The sequence below is a fragment of the Corvus cornix genome, chromosome 6 (genome assembly GCF_000738735.6).
Source record: "Corvus cornix cornix isolate S_Up_H32 chromosome 6, ASM73873v5, whole genome shotgun sequence".
NCBI lineage: Eukaryota > Metazoa > Chordata > Aves > Passeriformes > Corvidae > Corvus > Corvus cornix.
The window spans coordinates 1,327,442-1,345,000 of record NC_046336.1 but is presented as its reverse complement, the minus strand read 5'-3'; the positions used below and the strand labels follow the sequence as shown (position 1 = coordinate 1,345,000).

At 47.9% G+C, this 17,559-nt stretch overlaps 1 protein-coding gene across 1 annotated transcript in view; it reads left to right on the top strand.

The window, feature by feature from the left end:
- MGMT (O-6-methylguanine-DNA methyltransferase) overlaps nucleotides 1–13,440 on the top strand; it is a 138,123-nt gene extending 124,683 nt beyond the window's left edge. Inside the window, exons 5-6 of the mRNA XM_039554105.1 lie at nucleotides 5,710–5,849; nucleotides 12,252–13,440. Of these exons, the coding sequence (XP_039410039.1) occupies nucleotides 5,710–5,849; nucleotides 12,252–12,383 (272 nt within the window). The 3' untranslated portion in view covers nucleotides 12,384–13,440. The remainder of the gene's footprint in view (nucleotides 1–5,709; nucleotides 5,850–12,251) is intronic.
- The last annotated feature ends 4,119 nt before the right edge of the window (nucleotides 13,441–17,559 follow it).

Sequence of the window (17,559 nt, the reverse complement as noted above, 5' to 3'; positions counted from 1 at the left end):
ATGCTGAGCCTGACGAGGCTTGCTGTGTGCCTCAAGTGAGCAGATCTGGCCTTAACTCTTCCTGGAGCCTGTTTATTTCAGGCTGCTCCGTGGCTGAAAGGTGGAAAACAGAAACTGGAGGGGCTTTGTAGTTTGGATGTTCATTGGGATGTTGTGCACTTGAAATATTTGGAGTTGTTGGGTCTCCAGCAGCAGTGCTGGGGTCAGGCAGCTTTGTTGTGGGAGAGATGCAGATGGAGAAGTAGAATCACAGGACTGTTCAGGTTGGAAAAGTCCTCCAAGACCGTGGAGTCCAACCATCCCAGCACTGCCCAGGCCACCACTGCCCCATGTCCCCAAGTGCCACCTCCACAGGGCTTTTAAACCCCTCCAGGGATGGGGACTCACCCCTGCCCTGGGCAGCTCTGCCAGGCCTGGGCAGCCCTTTGGGTGAGGAAATTTTCCCTAATCTCTGACCTAAACCTTCCATGGTTAAAGCAACTTGAGGCTGTTTCCCTTTGTCCTGGCACTCCCTGCCCATGTCCCAGGTCTCTCTCCAGCTCTCTTGATGCCCCTTTAGGCACTGGAATTGGCTCAAGCATCTCTCTGGAGCTGGAGACTGCCAGTTCTCCCAGGCTGTCTCCAGAGGGGCTCCAGCCCTTGGAGCATCTCTGTGGCCTCCTTTGGACTCGCTCCATGTCCTTCTCCAGTTGGGAACACCAGAGCTGGATGCAGCACTGCAGGTGGGGTCTCAGGAGAGTGGAGGAGAGGGAAGGAATGCCAAGGAGGAGGCTCTCCAGATCTCTGAGTACAGGTGTGCTAAGGGAAATCTTAGTGCAGGAAACGGGCTGGATTCTCAGGAATCAGCACAAAACTGATGTCAGAGAACAGTAAATTGATTTTGCACTTCCCCCCATCCTCTCTGCAGTGCAAACCTTGGCTGCCACAGGTTGTTGGCTGGGAAGAGACTGGTGTTTCCTCTGTCTCTTCATCCAGAGCATTTGTTCTCCTCTCCTGGAGCAATTGCAGGTCAGGGGATAATCAGGTGGCTTCTTGGTGGAACCACACCAGGGCTGCTCAGAGCCTCACCAACCACCTGCCAAGGAGTGCTGCGGCAACCAGCAGGGACTTGGCAAGTGCTTTGCAATTCCTCCATCCACAGACTCCCAAATCCAACCCCAGCCTGTCCAGGAGTGTCCTGGTGTGAATGTTCAGCTTAGCTGGAGCTGCTGATGTTGAAGGAGTCATGGTTTGTGCAAAGCCTTGTTTGGGTTTGGGTTTGGAAGTGGGAGTACAGGGGAGTTCCCATGGACAGCGAGGTCCAAGGGCTGCTGCTCAGCATCCAACTCCTCATTTCCATCAGCTGGAAAATTACACCTGCTCTTGCAAGTTGTAGTAAACTGCTATTGAGGGTATTGTGTAAAAAATGGGTCAGAATATCAGTTACTGCTCGAGTTAAATACCCGCCGCCTTCCAGGCAGTTTAACCTGCAGAAATACTGCTGGATGAGCTCCAGGGAGTGTTCCTTGCTTCTAAGGATAGAATTTGGCCCCACAACCCCCTCAGAAATCTGAAGGGAACCGTGTGTAAAACTGTGTTAAACCACGGATCGGGAACAGCTCCCATTAATTGGGTTTTAATGTAGCTCGCACTCAGTGTGAGCCAGCCTGGATGTTAGAGGTGTTAAAAGGAAGCGTTTTGGTCCATTTTTCACTGAAGTGATACAGACAGACAGCAAGTTTATACATTATAGTTGTGTTTCTGTTCTACTACAGGAGATTTTTCAAACATACATGCATAGGCAGTACATAAAAGCTTAATAAAAGTGCCTGGTATTTCTTGGGATCACAGCCTGGTTTGGGTTGGAAGGGACCTCAGAGCCCATCCAGTGCCCACCCCTGCCATGGCAGGGACACCTCCCACTGTCCCAGGCTGCTCCAAGCCCCAATGTCCAGCCTGGCCTTGGGCACTGCCAGGGATGGGAAGTGCCTCAACAGGAGCAAAATGTTTGGATTAAACAATTACCTCTCCACATATCACTTGCTAGGTCAGTCTGGGATAGGGTGGCAGGTTTAACATGGCTTTAATAGTAAAGAAAGCTCAAAATTGCTAAAAATCCGTTTTCTTGCTTGGATTCATTGTTTACACCATTGGTTGGTGTCAGTGAAAGTTCTGCAATTGAGTGTGAATCTGTTCTTCCCAGATCCCAGAGCCAATTTGAGTTTTCTGGCTTAGGTGGAAGCTGCTGCTGCAGGGGGAACTGCTGTTTTCTAGACAGATTTGGGTATTTTTGAACTGTTGTGCTTGAATGTTCGAGGGTTTTTCTTACTAATAGTAATAAGAGTGAAAACCAGTAAGTGAAAAAAAACAACAAGAAGAGTTGTCTGTGTAGTACCCCAGGCAGGCTGTGAAAGAGCTGCTGAGGAGGAACAAGTGTTTATAACTGTCTTTGCATTTGCAAAACTCTGGGGGGAAAACAAACAAACAAAAAGAAAAGAAAAGAAAAAAAACCCCACACAAAAATAAACCAACATGACAAACAAAAACTAACATTCCCAGCAATCAGTGTTGAGGGGGAGGAAAAAAACAGGCTGTCTTTTAATTCCTCCTAATCAAAGAGATTAAAAAGGATGGAAAGTGAAGCTGTGGGGTTTTTGGAAGCTCTCTGGCCCCAAGATCTGTGTGGGGAGATACAGAGGGGGCAGGAAGGGACTGGCACTGGTCCCTCTGCTCTTCCCTCATCCATCCTGAGTCCTGAAGGACTGAGCCCCTCACCAACACCAAAAATGTTTGTTAGAGATGAGATACAAACACATTGTCTGGTGGAAGGTGTCCCTGCCCATGGCAGGGCGTGGAATGAGATGATCTTTAAGGTCCCTTCCAACCCAGACCATTCCATAATTCTGTGATTATTAGTTGGAAGTGTATGATTTTACTTCTTTGGACTAATTACCACCTTCAATTACACTGTTAAAAGTTATGATACAGCTGGTGTTCAAGTAAAATTGATTTTCTCTCCATTATCCCCATGGATTTGACATGTTTGTATGGAGAATTAAGGTCCAGTGGGCTGTTAGGACGGACCTTGGAGATTTAGGCATCAACAGCAGCTTCAGGGTAGGTCCTTTCTTGGAACTTATAATTTACCTGTAAATATTCTTCCCTGTGAGGGTGGGCAGGCCCTGGCACAGGGTGCCCAGAGCAGCTGGGGCTGCCCCTGGATCCCTGGCAGTGGCCAAGGCCAGGCTGGACATTGGGGCTTGGAGCAGCCTGGGACAGGGGGAGGTGTCCCTTGGCACTGGGTGGTCAGGGGTCACCTGGAGGGGGGATTTGCTGACACCACGTGCAGGTGGGGGCACAGGAAGGACAAAACCTCGTGGTGCTGCCAGTCGTGGTTCAGTTCAGCCGTGGCTCCGCTGGCATCGGCCTCCCCAGGACATCAAATTCTTGTGGAACCAGAGAATTCCTGTGTGTTCATTTTTATGTGGGGATTTTACAGCCTTTTATAACAAGATTTAACAGCATAAAACGTTGGCACACGGTGAAAATTGGGGAAAGTTCAGCCATCTCATTTGGGCAGGTTGTGCTCACAGGCACTCACACTTGCAGACAGTTTAATAACAGTATTTGGCACTGTCTCTTCGAGCTGCTTAAACTAATTAATGCATTTGCTCCCCACAGGATGAAACTGAGTTTTCAGATACATTTCCAACATGATGTGCATGATCGCTAAATATTTCATTCTTTTGAACTCTTAACTTCACGAGTGTTTTATGTGGGAGCAGAGGCAGGGCATCTTCTGCCATGAAAAATGTGCAGTGGCTCTGGCAAGTGGATAATCTGTGCCCCTGTCTGTGAGAGGAGGATAATCTGTGTCCCTGTGTCAGCCCATCCTCAGGAGTTTGGGCATCACGAGGCACTCTGGTGCTGGGGGCTCTGGAGCTGCCCCATCCTCCCTCAGCTGCTCCGTGTCCAGATGCACTTTGTTCCCTTTTCTCCCTGATTCCAGCAGGTTCCCAGAAGTTTCAGGTCCATCCCATCCCAACCTGCCAAAACTGAGGGTAAGAAGGGGATTTTCTGCACTGGGTGTTGGTTGTTTAAAAGATGCCATCAAGGCATCCCCAGGACCCCTGAGCAGGGGGGTTAAAGCTAATCCTGCCAGATTAAAAAGGTTAAAAATATAGTGAGGACCAATTTGGTTTGAAATAAACCTTTCTGAAGGAATCACAGTAAACAAAATCTGTTTGCCTAAGGAAACCCTCGTAGCAATCAGCCAGTAACACAACTGCTTGTGCTAATGAACCCAAAGCTGTTAATGTGGTTTCTTCAGTTAAATTGATTCATGAATTTTGAAGAGAACATTATCTAATGAATTTTCTTTGAATAGAAAGCAATTAAAAGGACAAATCAGTCTGATTAACCCCAAAGTCACCCTACTGCCACAAATGGTGTACAGTTTGAAATTATATCATAAAAAACTAGAGCAGATTTGCTATCTCTTTGCCCTCTACTAATCCATGTAAATTAATGAACAACAAAGTTAATTTCTTTGATGACCCTTTTCTCGTATCACCTGGATTATGCTGATGTTTAATTTGCTTAATGTTATAATAAAGACTAAACAGATTTTTTCAATGAAGTGATTATCATTCCCTTCAGTTAAGAAGTGATTTTTATTATTTAACACACACATAACGCCGTATGGGTTTCCTTTAAGAACAAAATCACATTTCTTTACCTTCCTACAGAAGGTAATCAATGTCTTTTTTGACAACTAAAGAAAGAAAATGGTTTTAATCAGTTTGTTTCTTTGCCAGAGCAGGAGGCTGAGGCTCTCAGCTGGGGGAAGGGGTCTCTTCTCCTTTTTTTTCCCTTTTTCAGTCACCAGCTCACTCCTCTCAGTAAGTTATCCACAAGTTAGCTCTTCAAAGCTTTTCCGAGTGCCTTGGAAGAGCAAGAGGTGTTCAACCCAACTCAAATCCAAACAGGACTGTGCCTTTTCCTTCCTCAAAACAATCCTGAGCTGGGTAACACCCTGAGATGCCGAAGCGAGCAGCTCCTAATGCATTTGCTTGTTCATTATTTCAGCAATTGGAACACTTAAAGCAATTTGCTGCCGAACTAAAATTAAAATAATGGCCGATACATTACATTTTCTTTTCCCCCTGTATCACCAAGGATGTGCAGGACGTTCAAGGTCACAGCCAGTCCTTCCACTTGGCAGTGTGTGCAGGGCTGAGCAGTAGCTCGGGGGTCTCCACGGTGGAACGCAGCCAGCCGGGGTAATTCGGAGAGCGCTGGCTCTAGGGCGTCTCTGCCGCGTCCCAGCTGAAGTTGGAAATTAGCTGGAGATGCCAGGCCTTTGTCAGATAGGTACAGCCACTTATTCCTTCCCTTTTAATTTGACTCTATGCTAATTTGTACTCCGCCGATTTAATGGGAAAAACCACATTGTACGAGTTAACAGGATAATTGTACTCGAAGCAAATTAAAAATAGAGGAAAATCAAAGCCTTAAATCCCTTTTTTATAGTGATCGGTTACTCCAAGCGCTCTCTCTGATAATCATGCATTTAAATGTAGTCATATAGGGCACAATAACAGGACAGTGCACGGGGCTGCTCCAATTTAAACTGGAAAACTGCCATTGAGCCTCGCTTGGCGTTGGGGTTTTTGACTGTTTCATCCTGATTTCTGCAGTCAAGCAGCACTCACTCCCTTTGCCTTGCAGACTCCTTCACCAGGCAGGTGCTGTGGACCCTGCTGAACGATGTGAAGTTTGGGGAGGCCGTTTCCTACAAGCAGCTGGCAGATCTTGCTGGCAACAGCCGAGCAGCCAGAGCCGTGGGAGGAGCCATGAGGAGCAACCCGGTGAGTCCACGGCACCTTCCAGCCCAAGCTGGTGGGAGATGCTGGATTTGGAGAGCTCTGCGGGCTGAATGTCATTAGATTAAATTTATCTGCTCTGAAACCTGGTCTGCCATGAGGAATAAATGTTTTTAATCAGCAATAATGCACAGCCCAGTTTAGAGTGATTTATGCCCTACCACTTACCGGTGTTGGGTTGGGAAGAGAAGCACTTCTGTTACTCACCAGCCTCTGCACAGTTTGTTGTTCTCAAACTTTCTTATGTATTTTTAGGTCAGGGAAGTCTTTTGTCTTCCACATGGACCTTATTTGGCAGGTTGTGAGTGGTTCTGGTCGTGTTAAAAACAGTCCATCCACTCTGGCATAAATATGATTCTGAAAACAAGGCCAGGAGCACCCTGGGCTAGTGGAAGGTGTCCCTGCCCATGGCAGGGGGTGGAATGGGATGAGCTCTAAGGTCCCTTCCCGCCCAAACCAGTCTGGAATTCTGGAGGTGAGTTCCAACCCAAACCAGCTGGAGGGAGCAGCACTCTGGGTTAGGCCTGTGGATTTTGGAAAAACATTATGTTACACTAATTGATCTCTGTCCATTTCCCCAGTAATTATCTTTCCCTTTTCTTCATCTGGTTGTGGCTTTTCAGGTGTATTCATGCACCTGAGTCACTCAGGCTGGTGTCTGAAGCTGGCGTGTGGTTCAGTGGGTGCTGTGTCCCGGTGTGCCTGGGTTGGGATCAGCCCCATCCTGGCTGGCAGGGTTTGGGGGCTCAGATGGATGGACCTGCACTGTTTGAGGAGCAGTTCAATTCCCTAAAGCCACAGGGTCACAGAACCCCAGAACAATTCAGGTTGGAAGGGACCTTAAAGGCCATCTTATTGCACAGTTCCCCATGGGTAGTACCCAGCCAGGGAGACCCACACAAGTCCTTGTGGGGTTGGGCTGTACGGCCACCCTGGTATTTCCAGCATCCATCAGATCTCCCTTTGAAGCAGCTCCTATAAGCAGCACAGAGCAGCGTTTTGTCAATGCCCCACGTTGTACTTGACAATACAAACTATTTTAATATGATGGAATGCTTTCCAATATAATCTGGTGTACATTAAGATGAGGCAATCCGATGCAAACCTGCAGGAAACAGTTCTCAAAGAATAACAATCCAGCGTTGTGCAAAAGGAGATGTAATTGCTATTGCCTAGAAATGTACCCAGCTTTGCCCTCAGGCTGCAGTGGAGCAGCAGCATCCAAAGTAGCGGTAACAGCAGGTTGTGGTGTGAAAATTCCTGCTTTTTCCCCTGTGAGGAAGGATGAAAATAGTTCTGAAAATATACAGCAAAGCTACTGCAGTTTTTTTAAATGGGGTCCTAGTTATTATTGCCATTTCCCAGCCCATACCGTGGCCGCAGTGGTTTCTGTCCCCAGCAGAAAATTTTTAAGCTATAGTTATAGATAATAATGTATAGCTGTAGGGAAAAAGAGCTGTATTAATATAATACCACCTCAATATTTCATCATAGAAAGCTGATGATTAAAAAAAAAAAAAAATCAGTACTATAATGAGAGTCCTGCCCATCGCAAACCACAATTTTGCCAGTGCTCATCTCCTGGAGGTAATCTGAAATTCCATCCATATTCCACGTGCAAACACACACACACACATCGTCCTTTTGCACTTCAGTGTGAGCAACTGTTCACTGCTCCTCGTATTGCCCACAGAAATGTCTCCCTGGTCCTTCACCTGTGAGCCATCCTGTGCAGGTTGGCTGTGCATAATGCACATGGATTTTATGCATGAGGTGAAATATAAAGATAAATTGTGGCACTGCAGAAAACCCCCTCAGCTTTGTTAGTTCTATATATGAAGCCATCAACTCTTGCGAAAACAGATTTTCTGACCCAATTTGCAACTCCTCTACATTGCAGCCTCATACAAATGTTATTAAAGAAAATACTGAGAGGACCAGTGTGAAAACAACACGGGAGGTCAGAGATTCCTCAGTAACCACCCAGGGTCTAAACCCTCAGTCCAAACCCCAAACCCATCCCTGGAAGTGCTCAAGGCCAGGTTGGATGGGGCTTGGAGCAGCCTGGGGTAGTGGTAGATGGATTTGTGATAAACCTGATTTAGTGAGGGTGGTAGTACCAGGAAAAAGGACCCTTTGAAATAACCCTGAGCCGGGCATCCCACATCATCCCTCAAACACTTGGATAAAATCACAAATCTCACCTTTCTCCACCAGATACCAGCCTGTTTCTCCCTCCTACAAATCAAGGCTTGGTCTGTAGTTTGGGCAGTGTACATCCCACAGGTGTCCCCTGGAAGCTGGGGTGCTTCACATAATTCATGGGCTGACCTTCAGCTTTAGGAGAAGGTGAAAGAGGTGCCAGCAGCAGCTGCCTCAGTTTATTCCCAGGACAGGGTGGGGATGGCTCACCTTTCGCAGGAGAAACTTCCCGGAGTTTGCTGTGGTTCACACTGATTGCAAGGTCTGTGGTCCTCAAAGGGAACCCATAAAGTTCAATTAAAAATCTCATTAGACTGGTAGAGGAGGATCAAAAAGAAATCACAGAGGCTCATGGGAAATGGAGAATGTTGGGCTGATTAGTCCAAGGCCATCCTAAATGAGTGTTCTGTGCCTTAAATAAGATGTCTTCAGCGGTCTGATCACGGCACTCAGAGGTGCCTGCGCTGGGTTTGTGCCCTCTGCAACTGTGCTGCTCCTTGGGCTCACCCCAGCCAGGGGCACAGCCTGGTGCTGGTATCAGTCTGTCCTAAATCAGGGGTATTACATCAATCCATCCTGAGTCATGGATATAATACTGAGCTACACCATGGATATTCAGGCAAAATCTATTGAGCACTGGGGGAGCAGTCGTGCACTTGTGAGAAGATTGTGAAGGGTGGATCTGAAGCACTGTGGACACATAGGAGGACCTGTGTGCTCATTCATGGAATCATGGAATGTCCTGAGCAGGAAGGGACCCACAGGGATCATGGATCCAGCCCCTGGCCCTGCCCAGACCCCCCAACAACCCCACCCTGGGCATCCCTGGCAGCGCTGTCCCAACGCTCCTGGAGCTCTGGCAGCCTCGGGGCCGTGCCCATTCCCTGGGGAGCCTGGGCAGTGCCCAGCACCCTCTGGGGGAAGAACCTTCTCCTAATATTTTCATTCCTAACATCTGCACTGCCTTTGGTGGCTGGTGATAACCTGGGACCCACCTTGGGTCACATCACAGGATTTGTTTCTGCTGGGGAAGAGGGGGAGAAAAAGCAGGGGGTGGAACTGGATCATCTTTAAGATCCCTTCCAGCCCAAGTCAGTCTGGGATTCTGTGACATGAGCAAACCACAAGACTCTTTTTTGCTGAGTGTGTCTCAATGTGATACCTCAGCTGTTTCCATTATGGCCTGGAGCAGGAGCTCTCCAGACCTTCAGCTGTGCCATGGGACGGTTCCCTCGCCTCAAACTGAACACTGGGAACGACCAGAGCACCAGAACTTGCTAAATGCAGTTCAGAGTGATCAATCCCATGGGCAGGGAGTTTTCCCCCCACCTTTTTTCCCTAAACAAACGCATTCTGGAGGAGTTGGTTTATTCACAGATCGCCATGAGCGTTAATGACCGGCCCAGCCTTGTTCTGCCACTCACCCAGATGGCTGTTGATAAAGATTTAGCATCATGTTCCGAGTGTCAGGGCTGTCAGTAGTGCTGAACCATTTGACCAGAAGAAAAAACGCACAGGGAGCTATTGATTACAGCTTCTCAGTGTCACTTGTTCACCAGGATTTAGGTATTGATGAGGCTGCGAGTGAAAACAAGCTCTTTCCCTTGTGGGCCTCTACCCAGAAGAACAAAAGCGAAGTTGGAGAAAATATTCAGCTGGTGCCCGAATCAGAGGGACTCCAGCATCGATCCGAGGGCTCCTTCATGTTATTTTTTTGTTGGAGACAAATCTCTGGGTTTGGAAGTTCTATAGCGTTTGAGGTAGGGGCTGTGTGTGTGATGGATTCGTGGAGTAGAGGAATTAGATTTCACAGCATGAAGATTTCAGCAGCACTATAATATTATGAGCTGCTTGGTTATTGATAAAAATTACATTAAATGTAGCTGAGGCATTAAAGCTCCAGACTAGGGTAGTTCTCCCTCTAAAATGTCCTTAGGGCCCTAATAAATTTTAGCAGGTTTAATTATTTTAGTAGGCTGAACGTTGTCACCACAATTAAGCCAAACTGAAGCAATATTCAATATTTTTAAATTGCAGTGCTGGTATGGTCTTTGTACCACTTCTACATCCAGAGCTGTGGAGGGTGACGGGTGGGTGCTTGTGTTGGGACAATCTCAGCATGGAATTCTTTGGTTTGGGCATGGAAAAAAGTGGCATTTATTTCATCCCTCCTCTTTTTCGCTTGGTGGTGAGCAGCTCAGCCCCATTTCCCTGTGCTGTGAACGGGTCCTGCACCCACCCAGGGATCATCCAAGACCCCACACTTGAAAACAAAGTCCTTTTTTTTTTTCTCCACCGAGATTTATAACCTTACCACCAAAATCTGCTGCTTCACTATGTGTATTTTTAAAGGACTGCAAATGAACCTCAGAGATGTTCTACGGTGTGTTATTATGGCTTTGTCAAGCCAAGCCTCCTGCAGTGACTGCGGGGAGTGTAAAGGCAGAGAAACCCTAAAACAGAAAAACACTTGCAAAAAAACCCACAATTTCTTTGAAGAAGTCATAAAGCAACTGTGGGATGGCCTGGCATGGAGCAAAGCTTTTACTGGTGCTCACTGGAGTTGTCACAGATGCCTGAATCACGTGGGGCATTGCCACCTCCAGATAAAGCAGATACTGGAAGCATTTTTTACTTAAACCTTGATCAACAATAAGCACCTGTGTTTATTCCCATTTAATGTGGGCTGAGATTAAGATTTTAAATTTCAGGCATTGAAAACAGTTAGGAAAACTGAAGGAACACCCCAAAAATAAAATCCTCTCAATTTATGGTCTGGCCAGAAGCTGTTCAGCTACTTTGGCTCAAATATACCACAGTGCTTGAACTGTAATGATTAAATGGGATTAAAATGAGTCAGGGTAAAGTGTGTAATTTGTCTGTGTGTCTGCTTAGAAATAAATTACAATTTTTGACTTGAAATATCCAGATTTGTGAGAACTGCCCTTTTGGGTGAGTTACTGTTGTCCCAGCTCCACCGTTGCAATGCCATTACTATGCAGTTACCAAAACACACCCGTGATTAGAGATGATGTATTGCAGTTTTTATGGTGTGTACTTCAGCTATGATAATCACCTGTAATAAAAAAATTTTAAAAAAAGCCCCACATTTATGTTCTTCTCTGCATTATCAGTCCATTATGTAACTTCTGGCATTGATTTTGCAGAATCTGTGTCGTGTGGTTGTAAATGATAGGGAGTAGAAGGCAGAGAGGGGGGGAAAAAGAGTTCTTAGAATTGGTTAGGTCGGAGTGAAACTTCTCCTGTTGGATGTTTTAAAAATTCATAACCCATTTTGGATTGACTTGCTGCTAAATAATAAATGGTGCCTTGGTCTTCCAGAGAATTTCTCTGGGGTACAAGTGGAGGTGCTGCACTGAGGATCTGCCAGGGAGCCGAGGCACTGGGATCCCTTCTCAGTAATCTGTATTTTCCCAGAAGTCCTCTAATCCTGGGATGATCATGGAATCCCAGAATGGAAGAGACCTCAAAGCCCATCCAGTGCCACCCCTGCCATGGGCAGGGACACCTCCCACTGTCCCAGGCTGCTCCCAGTGTCCAGCCTGGCCTTGGGCACTGCCAGGGATCCAGGGGCAGCCCCAGCTGCTCTGGGCACCCTGTGCCAGGGCCTGCCCACCCTCCCAGGGAACAATTCCTTCCCAGTATCCCATCTAAATAGTTCCTCATGTGCATTTTGGGTCTGTGAGGTATCGGCCCCCGCCCTGGGCGCTGAGGGCTTGGCTGGCATGGGGCAGCAGAACCTGCTGCTGCAGGGAAGAATTTATATATGGTGTTTAATATCTCAGGTTTATCCTTCTAAAGACTTTACATCATTTTTATGTATTAAAATTCCTGTCCACGTCTATTTTTTCCCTAAGAACTGGGGTGATCTCGGGGGTGGTGATCAGCTCCGTTCGTGCTCTGCCGGGAGCGTGGCCCTGATGTGGCTGCTCCGTGTCCCTGCAAGCCCGGTGCCACACAGCTCCTGCATTTTAGAGTGCTGGATTTATAGACTCGTGGAACCACAGCATCATTCAGGCTGGAAAAGACCAAGCCCATCGAGTCCAGCCTGTGGCAGACCCCACCAGGGCACCGAGGGCCGCATCCCGTTGTTCCCGGCGCGTTCCCCGCACGTTCCCCTTGGCCTCACCCTTTGCTCCTCCCGGATTTTTGTGTGTTTTGCAGATCCCCATCATCATCCCGTGCCACCGGGTGATCCGCAGCAGCGGGGACACCGGCAGCTATGGAGGGGGACACCTGCTGAAGGAGTGGCTCCTGTCCCACGAGAAGCTGCAGAAGGAGAAGCTGGCACATTGATGCGGCCGCTAACCAGCCACGCCACACAGCCACGGCTCCTGGGCTTGTAACAAGCTCTCAGAGCACCCAGCAGAACTCAGAAAAATGGTAAATATTTGAGTGACATACAAATATAATGCAACATCCAAAGTGAAATGTGTGGTGGCACCACTATATTAAAAAAGCGGGATGCGTCCTGGGGGAGGCAGCTCGGCTGCCCTTTCTTGTTTTTACATTTTACAGCAGAATGACTACAGCGATCCAGGCCTGTTGTGCATGGATTTTGTTCCCATCTCCAGTCCTGTTTTGTTCTATTTTTAATGTCCATTAAAGCAGGGATAAGGGAGTGGGAGGGACGTGGCAAATACGAGGTGGAAGCTTCCCCCTGAGGAGGCGTCTGGCTCGCGGCGGGGGCGGCCCAGCCTGGCACGCTGGGCCCTGCCCGCCCCTGCCCAGCTCCCCCTCCCCACTTTGGGGCATAAAATGGTGTTTTACCTCAACAGGAGTTAGGGGGGCACAGGGAGATCTATGCAAAAGCAGGCAGCTGTTGAATTCCTTATTCCTGCCTTTTCTTTTTGGACTGGGAGATGGGAATTTTTTTTTTTGCATCAGCAGGGGAAGAGGTGTTGCTGGAAAACTGTACATTTTGGATGAGCGGTTGATCAGCCAAATTAAGCAAAATATTGAAAAGCTCATCGTAGTTGCTTCCTTATCAGCAGCACATTCCTTTATCATTTGAGTTTTCCTTCAGATTTCTGCTTTTCTCTGTTACCCAAAGCTTTATTTCCTGTAGCCTCTCTGTAGGAAGGATTCAAGAGACATTAAAGCTAAATTTTGAGGTGGTTTTAGCAAGGTTCTCTGCGAGTACGAGCCACCAGAAGCTGAAATTTCCGGTATGGGAATCGTAAATTGTAACATGGAAATACTGATTTTTTTATGTGTTTTATCATATTTTCATGGATGTCTCTTTAGAAAGGCCATTGCTACCCCCCAAAAATTATTGTGTGGCGATGCGTTAGTTAATCCAGGGTTATTGATACCTCGGAATTACTTCAATAAAAAAACTGCTTTGCATGTGCAAGTGTCTTTGGGTCTGTTTATAAATAAAACACAGGGTGTGATATATGGGGAAAATAAACTATACCCCACTGTACAATATAAAGCTGTATTTTTATCAAGGGTTTCTTGTGGCGATATAAACCACAGAAGCAAAGCTCAAGTGGTTTGTACGTGTCACCAGAACCCCGAGATAAAAATATGGCCTTATAATATGTACAGTTTGGGTGTATTTTATTATTTCTTTATATCTCTGATACATGCTGCCACCAAAAGCAGGCGGCAGCAAACGTCAACTTTAACCTTTCCCACATTTGCATCCCTCGATGGGGTTTTTTTTCAGGTATTTGGGTTTTTTCAGGGATGTGACTTTGTTTTTGTGGGGACGGGGATGGGGAGAGCTGGGTTTGGGGTGGGTAGCACCTTTCCCAGGGAAACAGCCAACTTTGGGAGTGAAATCCTGTTCTGAGGCAGAGATTCGGGGTGGGCAGGGACAGGCAGGGATAGAGAGGGACAGGGATGGGCAGGGATGGACGGGGCAGGGATAGACAGGGATAGGACAGGGACAAGGAGGGATGGACAGGGAGAGGGGCAGGGCCAGTCAGGAATGGAGAGGGACGGGTGAGGTGGACAAGGATGGGCAGAGACAGGGATAGTCAGGGATGGACAGAGCCAGGAAGGGATGGACAGGAGCAGGGGCAGGAGCAGGGACAGGGATATAAGGACAGGGACAGAGATAGGGACAAGGATAAGGACAGGGACAGGGATATAAGGACAGGGATGGGGATAGGGACAAGGATAAGGACAGGGACAGGGACAGGGATATAGGGATAGGGACAAGGATAAGGACAGGGACAGGCATATAGGGATAGGGACAAGGATAAGGACAGGGATATAAGGACAGGGACAGGGATACAGGGACAAGGATAAGGACAGGGATATAAGGACAGGGGCAGGGATACAGGGACAAGGATAAGGACAGGGATATAGGGACAGGGATATAAGGACAGGAACAGGGATAGGGACAAGGATAAGGACAGGGACAGGGCTATAGGGACAGGGATAGGGACAAGGATAAGGGCAGGGACAGGGCTATAGGGACAGGGATACAGGGACAGGGCTACAGGGACAGGGCTATAGGGACAGGGCTACAGGGACAGGGCTACAGGGCTACAGGGACAGGGATACAGGGACAGGGCTATAGGGACAGGGCTATAGGGACAGGGATACAGGGACAGGGATGCAGGGATACAGGGACAGGGATACAGGGACAGGGCTATAGGGACAGGGATACAGGGACAGGGATGCAGGGATACAGGGACAGGGATACAGGGACAGGGCTATAGGGACAGGGATACAGGGACAGGGACAGGGATGCAGGGACAGGGATGCAGGGACAGGGACGGGCGGTGCCGTTCGCGCGCTGCCCGACAGAGGGCGCGGGGCCGGGGCCGCGGCGGGGCCGGGTCCCCCCAGGTTTGGGGGGTCTGGGGGGCACCGGGAGGGACTGGGGGGGCTTTGAACGGAAATAACCCTCAACAGCCAAGTACACATTTGGCATTAATGAAATGCGTGTGTTTGTGAGTGTGCGTGTGTACATCTGTAGAAGAGACAAATGGCGTGGGTGCATACGTTTCTAGAGACACATTTCGTGTATTGTGTGTATAAGTAAAGTTGTGATAAAATAATGCGACGCCAAGGAGGTGCAGGGGTTGGGCTTGGGCTTGGGCTTGGGTCACTCTCTGCCCCCACAGGTGCCCAGGAGTCTTCATCTCGTGGGTGGGGCTGGGGACAGTGTCTGGAGCTGATGAAACACCCCCACACTCTCTGTGTGTGACAAATGAACCCCCCTGCCCCCTGGCAGGCACCAGCATTGTGCTTTTTTCCCAGGAATTGGGTTCCCCTGCCCTGCCAGGCCCCCATCCAGCCTGGCCACGCACATGGCACATCCTGGCCTGCAGCATCCCGGACCAGCACGCTGCTGCAGCCCTTCCCAGGGCCAGGGATAATGAAAGATTCAAAAATAATATTTGTTTTGGCAGAATTACATTTAGAATGAAATAGATGCCCTTGACCAGGGAAGAAACTGAATTTTGCAGCAGGTCCTTTTTTTCCCCCCATACAAACAGGCTCTGCAGCCAGTCCAAGGCAAATGGGAATATTTTTGAAGGACTCCCTTGTATTTCCTGCATCAGATTTGCAGCAGAACTGCAGCCACACTGGTTGTACTGTTCGATGCCAGGATGAAAAATGCAGATTCCACCCCATGTATCAATCCCAAATGGGAAAGGGCCCCAGGCTCCAGGATTGTTACAGATCACTTCCATGCACGCCGAGTTTGCGGCATAATGAGCTCAGACTGGAGGCATCTTGAACAGAAAACCGATTCATTGGCGTGGTGGGGACGTTTTTAGATATGTGCCCAGATTTCCTGGTCTTTGGAATTAGAGGAATTAGTCATCTGATCGGGACGAGAAAGATCTGGCCCTTAAAAGTTTCCATTTAATTTTTTTAAGCGGTTCTCAAGCATCAGGAACTTTTTTTTAAAGTGATAATTGATATTTTCTGTCAGTGGAATTGATGTTGTTGGTAGGACACATCACTGTGCAAATTGTGTTAAGTTACAGATAAGGAGTGGTGATCTGAAACTGTTCCTGTTAACATTTATTATTATTTTTGTTATTATCATCATTACTATTATGTTCTTTAAGATCCCTTTCGCCCCAAACCATTCTGTGCTTCTGTGATTATTATTTCTTCTAGAAAAATCACAGATTGCTACTTTTAATCATTTTCCCCACTATTTTAAATTTATATTATCTATAAATACTGTGTTGCACCCAGCTTCAAAAGACTTGGTATTAACGTGGTTATTTATTGGGAAAGGTGGTGTTGCAAAGCTGCTTCCTTAGAGAAAATGCAAAAATGAGTAAACCTTTAGAAAACCCCTTAAAAACTTAAAGCGTGGCATTCCAAGGGGAATCCTGTAAGGTTTAGGGACTATTTCAAGAATAATTTCCCAATAAGAACCTTCCAGGAATGCAAAAACCCTCGAAGAATTGCGTTTACAGGTTTAATTGTCATTGCTTTTATATTCTTGGAGAAATGGAGCAGAAATGAGGTTCTGAGGCTGCCGTGTGAGGGGCCGTGCCCTGCGCTCCCCGCCCCTGCGCCGGCTCAAAAACAATGGCAAATATTCCTGGCAGCCCCTCCCTGGCCATTAGAGAGGAGATTTCGGCGCTGCTGATGTGCAAACGCAGCTTGTCAAAGGCCCGGCTGCTGGTTGGGTTTGGAATAACGTGAGTAGGGTGTGAGAAACAAACACCCACACGGAGTGTGTGCCTGGGAACAGCGACATTCCTCCCGTTCTCTTTCTTTTCCTCCTTTATTCCTCTTTGTTTTTCTTTTTTTTTTTCCCCTCTTTTTTTTCTATTTTCTCTTCTTTTTGCCTTTTTTTCCCCTTTTTTCTCTTTTTTCTTTTTTCCTTTTTTGTCTTTTTTTCTTTTTTCCTTTTTTTCTTTTTTCTCTTTTTTTCCCTCTCTTCTTCACTTTTTTTCCCCTCTCCTCTTTTTTTTCCCAGAAGCTGTGTCCTAGCAAAACCTTTAATCCCTCCCTGTCCTCAAACCTTGGCTCTCCAGGTGGTTGCCTTTTCCTACCCCTTATTTTTGTTGCTCATCACTTTTAGCCAGACACGAATCCTCTATTTCCTTTTCCCACTCTTCCAAGCCTTTTTTCCTCCCCCAGTTATTACTCTAGGGGGATCAAGGGAGAGCAGCCCCCGCGTTTTGCTCCTTGCCCACCCGGGGTGATGCAGGGATGGGGAGCCAGCGCTGTTCCCGAGCCTGATCCAGACCAGCCCCTGTCCCGTGTGAGGGAATGTGGAGCCGGGGTCCGGAGGAGGTGCCCAGCCTGGCCGGAGCCAGGGCCGGAGGAGGTGCCCAGCCTGGCCGGAGCCGGGGGTCTGCGCTCCATCAGCCGCGGCCGGGATGCAGGAGCTGGACCACGAGGTGCAAATTGACGTGAGAGGGATGCTGGCAGCACCTCGGGCTGATGAAAGGACATTGTTAACAAGCCCTTAACGTTTCTCATTAATGGCTGGCGTGGGCGGCTCGGGTTTTTTGCGCTGAAAAAAGCCAGAAGA